This window comes from Pleurodeles waltl, chromosome 4_1 (assembly GCF_031143425.1).
Source record: "Pleurodeles waltl isolate 20211129_DDA chromosome 4_1, aPleWal1.hap1.20221129, whole genome shotgun sequence".
Classification (NCBI taxonomy): domain Eukaryota; kingdom Metazoa; phylum Chordata; class Amphibia; order Caudata; family Salamandridae; genus Pleurodeles; species Pleurodeles waltl.
Window position 1 is genome coordinate 859,033,148 of NC_090442.1, and position 17,154 is coordinate 859,050,301.

At 44.4% G+C, this 17,154-nt stretch overlaps 1 protein-coding gene across 1 annotated transcript in view; it reads left to right on the forward strand.

The window, feature by feature from the left end:
* OTOGL (otogelin like) overlaps positions 1 to 17,154 on the forward strand; it is a 1,080,166-nt gene that overhangs the window by 264,204 nt on the left and 798,808 nt on the right. Inside the window, exons 9-10 of the mRNA XM_069227564.1 lie at positions 3,714 to 3,820; positions 7,143 to 7,268. Of these exons, the coding sequence (XP_069083665.1) occupies positions 3,714 to 3,820; positions 7,143 to 7,268 (233 nt within the window). The remainder of the gene's footprint in view (positions 1 to 3,713; positions 3,821 to 7,142; positions 7,269 to 17,154) is intronic.

Genomic DNA, 17,154 nt, shown 5'->3' on the forward strand with positions numbered 1-17,154 from the left:
CACAGGTGGAGGACAGTCCCGAGACCTCAACCAAATAGCCAACTAATTCACAATGGTTTCCAATCTGTCATCCTTTCCCCTCAAGGATAATACTTATTTTCTGTCCCCCTGCCCTCACCCTTCCAGGAGACAAAGCAGACTGAAACCTACTTGTGAAAGAGAATATAACAATTCTCAGGCCGTATTTATTAAACACGACATAAAAGAACATTATCACATTTTTTTACCGTATTTTTGTTTTTCATCCTTGATTTATCATACTTATTTACAACATGCATCCAAAGTCATTTTAATGGGGCAAAATCTTGTACATAATTTCAATTATTTTAAAGGAGTCATGGTTGACCACCCCCAGGCACCTGTGGCATTGACTGTAGACTGGGGGCCGTGTTCCCCCCAAACAAGTTACACTTCACAAGGCAAAACTCACCTGCCCCCTCAAGATAGAGGGGGTGCGGGCCAGCATGAAGCTGTCCCCAAAACAAACCTTGCCAGAGCCAACCCTAAGAAAGGGATCGCCCCTGGAAGCCTATGGCCATACCTTGGTCCCCTGGCGCAGTCTCCATTCCCCCAAATCCCAAGGGCCATGTAATGGAGTGCCATTGGGGGGGCTATGGACATTCGCGGTAGCAGTCGTCCTGAACCCCTTTTCTACACCCACAGCACCGCCACCCTGGTTTGAGCCAAAAGGCTTCTGATTCCGTCTTGAGTTCGCCTGCACTAGTATTCTTTATGCCAAGGTTGTCCACCTGCTTTGGGCCCAAACAGGACTCCTTCCCTCCCACAGGCCTGGATGGTTTCTCGACCAACCAGGCCTCCCCCCAAAGACTAAGATGCTCGGTACTGTGAGAGACACTGTATTGAAAATACTACCAGGTTCTCAACAAACAGTACATGTCCGCTCTCCAACAGTTGTACTCCATCCTTGTGAAACATTGCCTCCCCTCGAAGGCACCAGTGTGGAACAGTCCTTAGCATTGACGTACTGAGAAGCCATTTCATGCGGTTGTTCAGCCGCCTGACTGATTTGTTAAGGGCCTTCGTTGAGTGTCCTGACCTCCATATCTGCCTAGGAATGATATGGGACCATGCTATGATAGCTCCTGGACACCTTTTTGCTAACCAGGAGATCTCCACCATCAGGTCCTCAAACACTGCTCTCCTCCCCCTTGTTGGCAGATCATTTCTTCCCACATGAAGGATGATGAGCACTGGCCGTTGCAGAACCTTCTCTAAGAGCTGGCGAAGACCATCAAGGCACAGACCCCTTCTTGCTATCTAAAGAAACTGGAGACCTGCGTCTTGCGCCCAACTGCCATACAGGTTGAAGAACGGCCACGCCTGATGCACAAAGGAATGTCCAATAACCCAAACACTGGCTGCAGCCATGTGCTCAATGGAAGACTGAGAGGTAGTAGGAACAAAAAGAAGATTCTGTTGCACATGTCATCATTGGCTTGTGCCATCAATTATTCCTAGATCATATGGAGACGTACACAGTGCTTATAGCAATCTGACTTTCACCTCCCTATCCCTTTGACCATCTTGGCATTGAGCCCTGCCCTCACAGCTGATGTTGCCGCTCTTATCCTGAATGAATAGGAACTAAATTTGCCCTGCATGCCAGCTGCTAGCAAGGCTTTGTGCAATACTTGGGAATACTGATACCTAGTGAGGAGGACCCCAGATGCATGAACCAATAAGGAGGTGGAAGAAACCTGGGGATGAATCTGCAAGTACCTGTGAACTGCACTTATTGGGCAACCACGGAAGTCACCGGCCCTCCCTAGTACTAACTGTTTGCCTCTGCCCAACTGGTCTGTCTTTGAGCGTGGTGTAGTAATTACCAAATCCCCCCCCTTTCCAGAGAACATGAGTGAACAAAATCCCACCGTGAATGTCCTGCTTAGACCTGGCCGTAAGCTCTGAGACTCGAAAAGCTCCATAAAAGGCAAGCGTGAGGCTGCTGAGAATAGGGTGGCCTCAAAATCAGTCACAGATCCCGGCCAGGCACCCCAAGATCTTTTCCAGCTTGTCCACGTCATTGGGGCGCCACTGGTCTGGAATAGTTCCTTCCAACCTTTCCCATTCCTTGAGTGTCTGCCTGATAAGGAAAGACCAAGAATGATCTGCACTCATCCCCCTCCCAATTTAGTAAGAAAGGCTATGGCTGAGATGTGAAGCCTGGCACTCGTGGCAGATTTACCTTGACTTCGCAAGCGCTCAAGAAAACACAACCAACTACTCAAGGAGCCAGGCTGCACTAGGGTGTTGGTAGAGGTGGGAGTTATGTAACTATGGAATGCATTCTCATATGCCCGTCTTGTTTTTGGTGCAAAGCTGGCTGCCACTATTTCCGCCAAGGGTGAGTTCCAAGACTCCACATCTGTCCTGGAAAATATGTGGGCTTGAAATGAGACAATGCATCAGCTGCAATGTTAAAAATACCTGGTACATGTTTAGCTTGAAAAAGAATGTTATTCTTCAAGCAGGTCAACACCAGCTATGCAAAATTACTGAAGTAACCACAAATCAATAAAATTGCTTCTTGTTCCTGCTGCCCCCGAGGAGCACACCGCCCCCCCACTCAGCAAAGAAAAACCCCTGCCCACCCGGAGCACAGCTATGACACCCACCACTCCTTACCCTGCCTATGATGCCTCTCCTGATCCCAGGCTCCAAAACGATGGCAAGGAAGCAAGGGCTGGTCACAAAGGTCAAGCCCTGATATTAAATCAATCAGCTGGGGTTTCCCTGCCAGCCACTGCCACCCCAGGCCAGGGATAGGTCAAAGCGACAAGGCCGAGGGCAGGTCTGAAGCAGAGGTCAAGGCAGCAACAGAGGCAAAGCAGGAACAATTCCTTTGCCATAAAAAAAATTCTCCAGTCCTCCGGAGGTGGGTGCGTTGACGATCATCAGGGGCAGCCTGGGTCAAGAAAACAAGATGACCTGCTCAGGACTTGCTGTCCCTTTTAACCCATGTCTGGCTGCCCCTGCCGACCCCACCATAAGCCCCCCACTATGCCCCCATCTACCAATCAGCTCACCCCCGGGGGTGAGCGCGATTTTTAGAATTTCTGCGGCGCCCCTGTTGGGCCGCCGCCTGGGACTGATCTGATCCGGCCCACACCTACCTGTCCTGGGGGCGCCCTATGCTTTGGCGCACTCCCCCAGCCCAGATTCACTCAGTTTTTAAGTTCCTTCTTTTTCAACTCATCTAGGGGGCTCAGTACAACTACAGTGAAAATTTGTTGCAGTAATATTACAACTTGTAAATACCGATAACCAGCTGGTGTAGTGTTAACCTGGTGCAGTAATACTGCATAATTCTGACCTCTATGTCTTGGCTTGGAGGATAACATGGTAAAACAATGTGCTTACCCCCATTATGAGGTGGGCGATCTCAGAATCTTGAGTTTCCCCCACACAAATACTGTTATGTTTTGGCTGGTGAAAATTATCCTGATAAAATATTTACAGTGCAATGAGTACTACCAAATTTACATTTCCAACCAGGTGCAAACTCCTATTTGCTCTTACATTGGAATTTCTATGAGATTTGTAATGAGGGATACAATGTGAAATATTGCAGTTTTGTCGTAGATTTGAGTAGTAAACAATACCCTTTGGCTAACTGGATGGTTTGTTTCCTCAACAGAAAAATGTACTTGGCCACCAATGCTTTTTCTAACAGCTTTTTCTTTTTTTTTTAGAGCAGATGATGATGACACGTATTGCAGAACAGTGACAGAATACGCTCGTGCATGCGCCCATTCTGGCGTTCCAATTCGAGACTGGAGGGATGACTTTTCTGCCTGCAGTAGGTTGAATTTGTTCATGCTGTGTTTCACCAGTTTAGCAGCAAAACCATCACCTGGTTATTAGTCACAGGCTGGATAGTTTGTGTTATCTCATTTTCCAGTTGTTCATATTCTTATCTGCATTACAATTACCATTCAGTGGTCTTCCCAGAAGAGAGTGACTACTGCTTAACCTTATTGTAGGTGACCTTCCTTAAAGATATGTGTGATTGTGTGAGTGCAGGGGGCTGAGTGGTTGCACCAAATGCAAGGTTTTACAGCTCCCAAATGCAAGGTTTTACAGCTCACAGGGAAGGCACCAGGTTTGGAAGGCTAAAAGGATACCAAACATTGCTCCTCCTTCAAGGACAATGGATAATTGAAGCAGTTATTATTTCAGTATGATTGTGTAAACCGCTGCATGACGTTTGTTTTTTTGCAGGAGCATGCATGGATTTAGTTATTTTCCAGCTATGAATGGTTAACTGCGGGACTGCCTTGCTGGGCCTTCATTTTGCCAAGGGGACAGATGTATTTTCTTTGAGGGAACTGAGATATGTACAACAGCTTTTGAGGAATGAACTGATTCTTTCGGAACCCAAATGTGGGGTGGAATTGGTACTAAGTTTTGCTAAGCCACATGCAGGAAGATTCCCTGAGGCTGTCACTGTTTGCAGGTCATCCTTCTGAGGTGCAGAGCGAGGCAGCCAGATTTGCTGAATGTGTTGGTGGCAGTAAATGAATCCCAAGCAATGAGTGACCACTAAAGAATAAAAACACAAGTGGGTGATGTTAGGGCACCATTAGGAATACTAGCTTACCACTAATAAGGGGGTATGACCATCACATAAACCTTGGCCCATAGAAATAGCCTCACGTTGTGTCTTTTGCTGATAAGAAAATTGCTGTAGCTCAGCTCAGGTGGACAGAGATGGGAATTTCCCTAACACCAGCTCATATGTATTTATTGCTGCCTCACCATTTATCATAACAGCACCCCAGAGAGGATGTAGGACATTGCTTGGGAATAAGGAGAGCCTTGCCTGTGGTGGAGAAAGGCAGGAATATTACGATACTAAAGACTGCCTAAAACTGATTATAGCTAATAAAACCCTAGTGAAGCAAATATTTGCTGTTTAGTGAAAACTGAAAAACTCTGACTTTTTGTGCACTTATACTGCTTATGCACCATTTGTTGTCAAAGAAGTATACATGCCGACCCTATCTCGAAGAAATGTTCATGGTTTTTATTATGGATGCTTACACAATGCCACATTCTGGACTCGTGAGCCATTCAGTGTCTTGTTACTCCCTCCATGGTCCCTGGACTCACAGAACCAACTTCCAACTTCCACTCTTCCACTCCCTGCTGTTTTGGGAGCCTGGCTAATCGCATTGATGTTCTCTGAATATTTCTGTGTTGCATGTAAGAGCAACATATACATCTGTGCTTGTCATTTCTGCACAAGACTGGCAACCATTACACATATCACAGAAAGTAAAGTAGGTTGTACAACTCGCACATATGCCCAGCAGAAGCACATCAGGTGCCTTGCAGATATCCATGCTTCAATGTCCTCATTCTGACTTTCAAATAAAAACAAGATTGCTTAGATCCAACCCTGAAATGTGGAAAAAAACAAAGGTGAAGGAAATGTGTGACCCACATAGTCAAATGACCAGATGTTTCAAGAAGGTCATGAAGTTTTCCACGACCTCAACTGTTTTCCATACAACATCACAGTTTGCTGTCACCGAAGGTCATGCAGCTAACAGTATGCATATTATTCCTTAGCAGGCTTAAAGCCGATGATCATGAAAGGCAGGATAAGACCCATAGCAGACAGTAATCATAGTCAATATAAATAAATGAGGGAAGAAATTAAATAAAATCAAAATTGTTTCTAAGCACTGGAGAAACACCATCCCTGTGAATTGTTACAGCACCAAAAATATAAAAACTGCTAACAATTGTTTTGTACGAGAATTGAAAACACAGAAAAATGCCCACCAGGATTCACAACAAATGCAAAATAAAAACAGAAAAGCCAAGTTGTGCCAATTTGTTATAGGAACTTGCAAATAAATTTGCAACTTCTGACACATCACCTCTTCTGATAAAGGGGCTACAGTAATACAGAGGAGAAAGGAGCAAGGAACTCTTGTGGTAAGGATATTCTGATTTTTATTTTGGATTTTTTACTTGAGACCAAACTGCAAACATCTGAGCTTCTCATTACTCTAACCATGTCTCCCCTTAAGTAGGAAATCTTCATTCTACAGACAGACACAGTGGAATACCTCCTTCACAGTTTATAGTTTGATTTCTGGCAAAGTGTTTTCAATAGTGGTTGAGAAAGAACCTTAGATTGATAGCAAAGTGGTTGTTTCGTCTGTCACTTGTTGTCTGACATAACTAGCAGTTGCAGATCACGTAACACTAGACAGAGAGGCAAAAGCATCCCAAACCACAGAAGACAGTATACATAAATATATGTTTAGGAAACTACCAGTGCCTCTTTCCACCTTGGAGTCCAATCTTGTGTCAGAGCTTTCCTTCACTCACAGCTAATAATTTGGTTGGAAGACTTGTCTTCCTTCAACATGACAGCCCTGACCTGTGTTTATACCAGAGCCTACAGACGGGATGCTAGTTCAGAGAGGTTGGCTGCTACAACCCGCACCATGAATCCACTGATCAGGAAGGGTGTAGGATGCTCCTCTGGTTGGTTCCTCTTCTCTCAAAGTGTGGTTTGTGCACCTAAATGCTTCAAGAAAAAAAATGTTGTTTAGCCTTTGCCAAGAGAAATCTGGTGAAAGGACCAGTTGCTCAGTTTACCTGAATCACAGGTCTAAGGATATCACAGCACCAGTCTTTGGAGCATCCACTTCACAGCATCCATGACCACACTGCAATACTTTTTAGTGTATTAGTATATAAATATTGACTTTGGGTGTCTGAACAACATAGCCCAGTATTCAAATGTATGTAAAGTCATGCTTGTGTGTGTGTTGTGTTCTGAAATAGGTCTCATTCGACCATTTGCTCTTATCCCAGATGCAGGGAGATACTCTGAAGTTAATTCTATAGCTCTGAGTCTGTCTCACATTCGCATCACCGATGTTTATATTAAAATGTTACATTGATGTTACAATGATACACTGATACACTGATAAACAAGATGTAGCAAAATTGCAAGGATTTTATTTTTCAAATAAATCATTACATTTATTATGTACTCACCAACAATAGAATACATTTTAATTTCAGATTGTGACCTTTGCAACACTTTAACAAAAAATGTATCTCTTTATCTTGACTACTATTTGTAAATATTGCAGGTGAAAAATGTGAAGACAGATTTGTTCATCGAGATTGCATTAGCTGTTGCCCACCGACTTGCACATTTGAAAAGGAGTGTCTAGGAAGCAACCTTCACTGCCTCGATGGCTGTTACTGTCCCGACGGTGAGCATATCTTTCAGCATTCACATTCATGCTTCAAAGAGGCAATTGAGGTGTTACTAATCTGAGTTTATGCATTTAAGTTTGCTGCTTCTTTTATAAATTTGAAGATGGATTTTAGACTATGGTACTCTTAAGAAGCCCACTCGAGCTTATGCATACTAAAGCACAGAAAAATAGAGTCTGTTTTCTAACGGACTGTATCTTTGTAAAACAGAATCAATAAAAATAATGTTTTTATCCCGCAAGAGCTTAATGAGGGTGTGTAGATGCTAAAGCTTGTTTTTAGGTCAAACTTAGGCAGTGCGCAGCTCTGTCTGCAAGACATGTTGTATTCAATATGGCCTTTTAACGACGCCCACTCTTTCCATTTGTTCGTTGTTGTGCTTATCTTAAATGCTTCCTTTTTATTGGTCCATTTTTCAAAATTACCCTCCTTTTTGTGCTTTGTGCTCTCCAGGGGGATTTCACTAACTGAACATTTTTGTTGGCCATCACACTACTGCAGGCTTCCTCCTGTTACAGTGTGTCATGACCCTCCTCCTTCCTCCTTTCTGGTACTTGGTTCTACATCGATTAAAACACACCTGGCTGGCATTTTCATTTTTGCATTTGCATGCATCACAGCAGCATGAAAGGAATCGTGTTACATGCATAGCGATGACTGAGGAGGCCACTTGGAAGAGTGTGTGTTTGTGTGCGAAATGTAATGCAAGCAGGCAGTTCTGAGCCTGGAGCGCAACTGTTTTCTTATTAGAGGGGAAGGGATAGAGCTAGCTTAATTTTAAGGTAAAGGAGAGACTCAAAACAAAGCCGTGGGTCACTCAGTGATTTGATGCCCAAGGAAGTAGTTATTTTCTTCGTATATACTCTCTAACTTCTACGTTGTTTTGAAACTGTAGCTGTAACAGGGAGTTTCAATGTGACAAGGAGCCTACTTGATTTGCAGTTTGATAGAAACAGGGGCATCACTTTGAATGTTCTGAAAATATTGTGAAACTACTTTGCAGGTCTGTAGCGGTTTGTAGTGCAATATGCAATCATAACAGTGAGACTGTCCTGACCAGCTTCCTCCAGCTCTTTTTTGTTTGGGCACAGGCACTGATAATCCCAGCTCATACGTCAATCAATCAATCAGTCAATCATTTCTAAAGCATGGCTAATCACCCATAGGTTCTCAAGGTGCTGTTTGTGGGTGTGCTTCTCAATCTAAGAGCCAGGTCTTGAGGTCCTTCCTGAACTGCTTTAGTGATGCTATCTGTCTGAGTATGAGAGGTAGCGTGTTCCATGTCTGGGCTGTGAGGTGGGAGAATGATCTTCCTCCTTCTGGGCTTTTCGGGATCTTGGGAACGGCAGTGAGGGTGTGCTTGAACAAACGAAGTTGTCTGTTGGGTACGTAGAAGGCGAAGCTGTGGTTGAGGTATGCCAATCCTATATTGTGTAGTGCCTTGTAGGTGTGGATCAGGAGTTTCAATGTGATGTGGTTGTTGACTGGGAGCTAGTGTAGGTCTCTGAGGTGGGAGGAGATGTGGCTGTGTCGGGGGATGTCCAGGATAAGACTGGCTGCTACATTCTGGATTCTTTGTAGTCTTGATTGCAGTTTCTTGCTGATGCCTGCATAGAGTGCGTTGCTGTAGTCCAGTTTGCTAGTGACAAGTGCGTGGGTGACTGCCTTGCTCGTGTCAGAGGGGATCCACTTGCAGATCTTTCAAACGATTTAGAGGGTGTGGAAGCATGATGAAGAGAAGGCATTGACTTGGTGGGGCATGGTTAGTGAGGAGTCCAGGATGATGACCAGATTGCATGTGTGATCCGTGGGAGCGGGGGCATTTCCCAGTACGTTGGGTCACCAGGAGTCGTTCCAGGCAGAAGGGGTGGAGACGATTACGAGGATCTGCGTCTTGTCCGAGTAGAGTTTGAGGCAGCTGGCTTCCATCCAGGTGGCGACTGCTCTCATCCCATTGTGGAAACTTCTTTTGGCCTTCACAGAGTCGTCAGACAGGGATAGGATCAGTTGGGTATCATCGGCACAGGAGACAATGTTTAGCCCATATTGTTTGGTGATCTTGGCTAGTGGGGCCATGTAGATGTTAGAAAGCTTTGGGCTGAGTGATGATCCTTGGGGTACTCCGCAACATATATCTTTGGGTTCTGATGTGAATGGCAGTAGTCTGACACTCTGTGTTCTTCCAGTGAGGAAGGGCCTGATCCATTCCAGTGCTTTATCCGGGATGCTGGCTTTGTGGAGACTGTTGGCTGAGGGTGGAGTAGGAAACGGTGTTGAATGTGGCGGTGAGGTCGAGGAGGGTGAGTGCAGCCAGACCTTCGCGGTCTAGTATGGCCTGTATGTCATTGGTGGCTGCTAGCAGTGCTGTTTCGGTGCTGTGGTTGCTCCTGAATCCGGATTGGGAAGAGTCTAGGATTTGGTGTGTCTTGAGGAATTTGGTGAGTTGCTGGTTGACAGCCTTTTCCATTACTTTGGCTAGGAAAGGGAGCAGAGAGGTGGTTTTGTAGTTTTTTTGCTCCCTTGGGCCGGCGGTAGGATTCTTGAGTAGCGGGTTGATCTCCGCGTGCTTCCTGTTTGATGGGAAGTTGGCAGTCTTGAAGGATCAGTTGATAGTTCGCCAGAGCTCAGGTGCTATGGTGGTGCTGGCCAGGTTGAAGATGTGATGAGGGCAAGGATCCTAGGGAGCTCCTGAGATGATGGATTTCAATGGTCTTTTGGGTGTCCTCTTTGATGATGGAGTCCAGGAGTCAGGATCTGGTGAGGTGCTGGGTCCATGGTGGTATTTGTGAGAGGTGAGGGAGGGTTTTGGTTCTTGAAGCCCTCATAACTGTCCTGGATTTTTCAGTGGAAGAAGGTGGCGAGGTCGTCACAGAGGTCTTGGGAGGGAAGGATTGATGAGGTGTCTAAATTCTTTGATGATAGCGAAGAGCTCTTTGCTGTTGTGACCACTGGTGCTGAAACGTTCTTGATTGGCTGCGTTCTTGGCAGCTCTGATGTTCTGGTGGTGCGTGGTTACTGCGTTCTTGTAGGCTATGCGGTCTTTGGTTGATTTGCTGTTCCTCCATTTCCGTTTCAGTCTGCAGGAGAGTTTGGACTCCTGTATGTCTGTTGTGAACCATTTAGTTGTTTTGCTGTGTTGGTTTCCTGCTGTCAGCGCATTCCGATAACCAGCGGTCTAGATTGCGTGCGGCTTCATTAGCGTCTGCTGCATCCAGTGGGGGGGGAGTGGTGAGAGCGTTCGTGAGTTGCATTCTAGTATGACATTGTCATGTCATTTTTTAGCACATTTCATCTCGGGAGAAAAGAAAAGTTGCTACGTCCGATATATATCAAAATGAATTGAAAGACAAGGTTTAAGATGACTTTGAAACAACAATACACAAATATTCAGTAATCCACTTTACCTCCTACATAGACTGTGTGGCAGTTTTTTTTTTCACGGTTTATATTACTTAGTTGCCTGCTCAGAACATGCCCCATCTCATAGAAACTAGTTTGGGAAGTCTTGCTTGTTACACATAGCATCAGATATTTGGTTGCGTCTCCATATGTTTGTAAATTATTGCATATCTCCAAACAGTCATTTTACTCTTACCTTTCATGCTAGTATGACACTGTCAAGGTAAGGTGAAGCTCTCGACCCTTCTGACCCCCAACCTACCTGTTTCTTCTTTTATTCTCAAACATGCGTACCACTGCATAGCTGCGAAGCTGATTTATATTCACCACCTGTCTAAGTTAATGCAATTTAGAATGTTCTTATTGTCAGTTGAGTTTTCTTTTGTATTTGTTTTTTATTAACTCTTAATATGCTGTTTCTTTAAAATTTTGTTTTGTTCTTTGAGCAGATTATTTTGTTTTATAGTCCCAAGAGACTTAGGCCCTCATTACGACTTCGACTGTCTTTCAAAAAGACCGCCGAAGCCGTGGGCACCACTATACCGCCAGTGCTGGCGGTATCTGTGGCTCCCTATTTTGACATTTCCGCTGAGCCAGCAGACGAAACAGCATTTCTGTCCGCTGGACCAGCGGAAAAGTCCCATCAACATTGCAGCTGGCTCATAATAGAGCCGGCGGCAATGTTGATGTGCAGCGGGTGCAGCAGGACCTGTTGCGCATTTCGGGCAGTGAAATGCGCAATGTGGCTGTGCCTGGGGACCCCTGCACTGCCCATGCCAAGTGCATGGGCAGTGCAGGGGCCCCCAGGGGCACCCCGAGTCCCCCTTACTGCCAGCCTTTCCATGGCGGTGTGACCGCCTGGTGGAAGCCTGGCGGTTAAATGGAGAGGCTGGCGGTATGGCCGTGGCTAATGCGCCACGGTCATAATACAATGGCGGTGCACTGCCAACCTGTTAACGGTGTTACCGCCAGTGAACCGCCGGCCACCAGGGTCGTAATGAGGCCCTTAGTTAGAAATGGGTGAGAATCTATTGTTCAAATAGGTTCTATTAGCAATGTATAATTTAATGCTATTAAGGGAGCTGGCTCTCGTGTTAATACATATCACTGAGCGTGGAAAATTTTAAAGTTGTTTTCACTGCATGAAAACAGCTCCACTCGCCTTTAGGTGAAGTAATTGTTCTTATCTGCTTACATGTAGAATTAATTTTCCTGTTGCTTCAATACTTTTAATGCATGAATTTGTTTTCTGAGTCAATATTTTCATTTTTCGCATAATTATAGAGGAAGAAGGTAAATGGAAGTGCTTTAGTTATATGCAGGGCCACTGCTTTTATTTTGCTTTCTCTGTACCAATTATGAGGTTTCCCAGTGGTACATGTGGTGCTTGATCTGCCTACTCTTCACAGGTAGGCATGGTAAAAGAATGAGCATTATAAAAGGAAAGAGCATGATAAAAGCATAAAAGCAATGAGAGTGGTAAAAGAAATATTCTAGAGTCTCTGATGTGCCAATTTCCCACCATTTTCATATTGTCACCAGTAGAGGCTGATGAAGACAAAAAATGCCCGTCTGGAATATCAAAATCTCGATTTAGACCTGAAACTCATTAATATTTCCTCCTGCACACAAATTGCTCAAGAAAGTTCCCTCCCCTCCCAATCCCATAATCCATGCCAATTCCCTTGATGTGGTACCAATCACAGTGAATTTAAAGGAATTTGGTGATCTGGTATGTGTTCTCAGCAGGGCCCTGGTCCAGACATAGCAAAGTGTCTTGATCAGGATGTCTTTGTTTTACATATTAAGTTTCATGGAAGGGCTAAGTAGCAATTGTATAAGAGTGGCCCGTGGGAGCGGATCCAGGCTCCCATCCCCTGAGGCAGTAGCTCCCCATCTAGCTGCCTATTGTAGCAGTGCAGCCAGATAATAAAGGTCTAGATATGTGGTGGCCATTCTTTCCTCATCTACAGGGAGAGTTAGCTTGGCCTGTGATATCCTGTGTCTGTCCCCACTGAATATCAACCCACAATTCCTGTTGTCTTTCAGAAGCATTGGTTGCATGCACGAGGTACCCACAAGGCTTGCTCCAAATCATCCTCTGCCCTAACAGCCTGCCAAGTATCTTGAGGGCCATAATCACCCCCTGTACATTCAATTTTGTTTCACACAAATACAAAAGCATATCATCTGCATATAAAGAAATATAAAAAGTTTATCTGGATACCCTGATAACAATGGTCCTTTCAAATAAAGGTGGCTAGTAGCTCTACTGCCATGCCCTCCATCATTCCATCTAAGGGGATAGAGGGCAGCCCTGTCTTGTACCCCTACTAACGTTACAGACCTTGGAAATCATACCTCCTATCCAATCCGAGCCAGTGGGTTGGTGTATCACACTTTAGTCAAACAGAAGGAAGTCATGTGCCAGACCCCCATTGACCATAACAGTATGTAAAGCCTCCCAGTGAAAGGAGTCACAGGCCTTTTCCAAATCGATAGAAATTACCAGTGCCTTAGAATAGTCTTGTGGGGGGGGGCAATACCTTCAACAGCCTCCTAATGTCAGGCATCATGCTAAGTTTAGGTATACAATCTCATTGATAGGAGTGGATCAGGTCACCAATCTTAGGGAGAAATCTATTTGTCAATATTATGCTCAATGTCTTGTACTGGGCACTGAGCATTGAGAGTGGTCTGTAGGAAGAGGCATATGGCTTATCTCTTTATTGGGAAGGGACACATTGTGGAGGTAACCATCCCATATCCCTAGCTTCATTGAAGCTCACTGTCAGCTTGTGGGGGGGCAACATGTCTACAAAGGCTGCATAAAATAGTATTTTGCTCCTGGCCAGCTCTGTATAGGAACACAGACTTACTGCACCAGACTATCTGAACCCAGAAGTGTTATATCATGTTATGCGAGTGTGACCAATGTAGCATTCAATAAATAATCCTGTAACTCCTGCCCATCACTGTCACCCCTCAAGGATTATATCCTATAATAAGTCTTGAATACCCCATTGATTTCTGATCCTGAGTGTACCAGCAAGCTCATTTCATCACAGATCTTTAAAATCAGTACTTCTTATGCGGGCGCGCTAGCCACGAAAATTACCTTCTCACTATATCACTTTCATCATACATTTTTGAAAAGTAGTGCTTATAACCATACCCCTCTTCGAGCATTCCACTAATGTCACCAATTGTTCCCTCTAGTCTCTCTTCTGAATTCTGACCTCTGGGTCTCGCAGGGACTGCCTCCCCAAATCATTTAGTAGCTGTTTTTGTTTCGATATCTTCTTGTGCAAGTTAGACCTTATCCCCACAGTAGCAACTGTACCCCCTAATTAGAGTCTCGAGCGTGCCCCACTTAATCAGCGTTGAGAGTGCTGTAACTTTGTTTTCAGAGAAATAATTATGAATCACCTCTTCCAATGCTGCCTTAAAAACTAAGGGGGTCATTTTGACCTCAGCGGTCTTTTGTCAAGACCGCAGAGGGACCGCCGTGCTGAAGACCGCCAGTGGTGGCGGTTTTCCGCTCTGCGTATTAGGACTGCTGGCAGCCCTCCGTCCTTTTTCGGACGGAGAGCCGCCAGCAGCCATACTGGGGGGCGGCGGGGAAGTGGAGGTTGCTCCACCTCCACCGCCACGTCAACAGAACACCGCCCACCGAATCACGTCCTGGAGGATCAACGGACCAGGTAAGTTGATCGTCCGTTAGGGGAGGGGGGTTGGGGGGTGTTGTGTCTTGTATGGGTGCATGGGGGTGTGCGTGTGTGTATGTAGAGGGGGTGTGTGAGTGCGTGTATGCATACGGGTGTTGTGTGTTTGGAAATGAGTGCGTGTATGTTTGTATGTATGTCTGTATGGATGTGTGCGTGTATGTCTGAATGTGGGTGTGCGTGTATGACTGTGTGTGTGGCTGTTGGCATGTATGTTGATGTGTGTGCGGGTATGTGTGTTGGTGGTGGCTGCGTGCGTGTCGGTGTGTATGTGTAAGGTAATGTTGGGGGTAAGGGTGGGGAGGGGGGTCCTGCCACCTTTGGGGGGTGGCAGGGGTTGTGGGGGGTGTAGGGGAAGGACTCGGGGTGGGGGTGGGGGAGACCCCTATCAGTGCCAGGGAAGGAATTTCCTGGCACTGATAGTGCTTACCGCCATGGATTTCATGGCGGTTCCAAACCCCATGAAATCCATGGCGGCCAGCTGGGTCATAATATCGCCGGCGGTATTTTGACGACCGCTGGGCTGGAGACCCAGGTCTCCAGCCCAGCGGTCGTCTCCGCCCTGGCGGGCAGAACGGAGAAGTGGTGGATGACCATGGCGCCGCCATCCTGTTGACGGTAAGACCACCGCTTCTCCACCAACCGCCAGGGTCATAATGACCCCCTAAGTCCGCTAACGATTCAGCATTACATTTCCAGGTCGGTATAGTCATCTGAGGAGCAGGGATTGCACAAGGGGGTTATGATCTGAATAGGATTTACCAAGGTATTCTGCACTGAGAAATAATGGCACAGTTTGCACGATTGAAGAACTTGCAGAGCAAAAAACAGATTTGTGTTCAGAAGAAAATCTCAAAATATTCAGGAATGTATAGAACTTTTCAATCGTTTGAGAAGACCTTTAAACAAAATCTCCCTCTGCCTTACATCTTCACATTCTACGATACTGAAAAATTGTATGCGTCTTATTCTGAAATAAAGAGGTATGTTTATCAGGCAAAAAGAGTTCCAACATTCTGTCCTACATGGCAGACTTGGTCATCACATTTTCCTAAGCAGTAGCAGTTATGATTGCACTAATTAACTCATGAATTTGGTTGAGAGCATACAATGTATAAAATAACCTTACTATACACTGACAAAAACAAGATTATTAAAATAGGGGAGAGAGGTCCCAGTCATGATGCAAATTTTCATTGAGGTCCCACAAAGTATAAACAATCTGACCTTTACTGCATAAACAGGCTTGCATCAGGAATATCTGGGGCACACGTCGCTGCGAGTGCAAGCAGCATATTGTTCTTCAGGGAAAGCATGTGATGTATGTGCTACCATACCACAACAATAATACTGTTAAGGAGCGAAAGGCTTAAGATTTCAAAACAAAGTTAGTTAAAACGAGAGAAACTAAATAAGCAAAATGACACAAAATAAGAAAATCCAATGTGGGAAACATAAGTTATAGAGAAATAATAAAAAACACAAGAACATTACCTAGAAAAGAATGGGAAAGTCACATTTAATTGTATCCTGTAGGGAGTGGTAGATTGAGATCTAAACACCCTCCATGACCAACCTCTGGAGTGTGGTTGGATAAAAGTCGGAGATTCATCCCAGTCAAAAATAATGCCTTCAGACATATGAATTTTGGGGCAGAAATCCATTACCAGTGACTGCTTCCTCCATTTCAGTAGTCTTTTTTGTGGTTTTCTTTTGTAACCAGAAGCCATACTTCTTTGCACCAGGGTAGGTCAAGCATGAACAAGAAGCGTGCCAAGAATGTAAATGGCCTCTTTGCTAAACACTAGCTACGTTTTAGTCAATCTATATGGATGAGTAATATAAGTTAAAAAAGTATAATGATTTACTCACACTGTTGAATTTTTAAAGTGTTAATTTGGAGTTTGTATCATTTTTCTAAATAAAGTTAGAGAATTATTTTTCCCTCTAGGTTACACGGTTAAGTGCACACATTGGCAGCCTTCTGTAGAAAACACAGGGTTTTTAGAATTGTACCTTTCAGACGCAAATGAGAAAGCCGGTTCAATTAGGCTTAAAATCCATTACTGAACTTAATGCAACTGTGCAAAAGGCCTGCTCACAATTAAGCTGACTTTATAAAGGCGCCTCGGTACCTTCACATGTGACAAGCGCACCTTATAAATACTTGATTGATTGAAAGGATGAGCTATTGTATAATTAATGCAAAAAGATTTTTTTTTTTGAGTGTAGCTAAAGTAGCGAACAAGTTGCCTGCAGGTCTCTTCTAACTCAAAGGTCAAATACCAGATACCTAAGTAACAAAAAGAGGGTTGGCACAGCAAATTTGGATTTCATCACATACACCATTCAAGATAAGAACTCCCTATCTTTATCGTCCTGAGGATGTCATAAACAAACGCTCACAATAAGTCTTTCATTTGAGTCATTAATTCTCAATGTAAGTCAACAGCCCTAAAGTTAAAGGTCCACCCTTAATATCATATGGTGAAACCATTTACATTTCATTTGAGGTTTTTCCATCCTCTGTGGGAGAGTGAAATAGTGTAAGTTCTTTTTTTTTCTCAATTGGATATTAGGTTTTATTTATTCAAGTAGGTATGGCCGCCCTGACTTATGTTTTTCCAAAGAGATTGTATTTTATTTATTTAAATAGATACCTAACGTTGATAGTGTCTTAATTATATTAAAATATGTTTTCTAAACATGAAATATTTTATTTCACAGAATAATTTTAAGTGTTATGAATATCCATTGC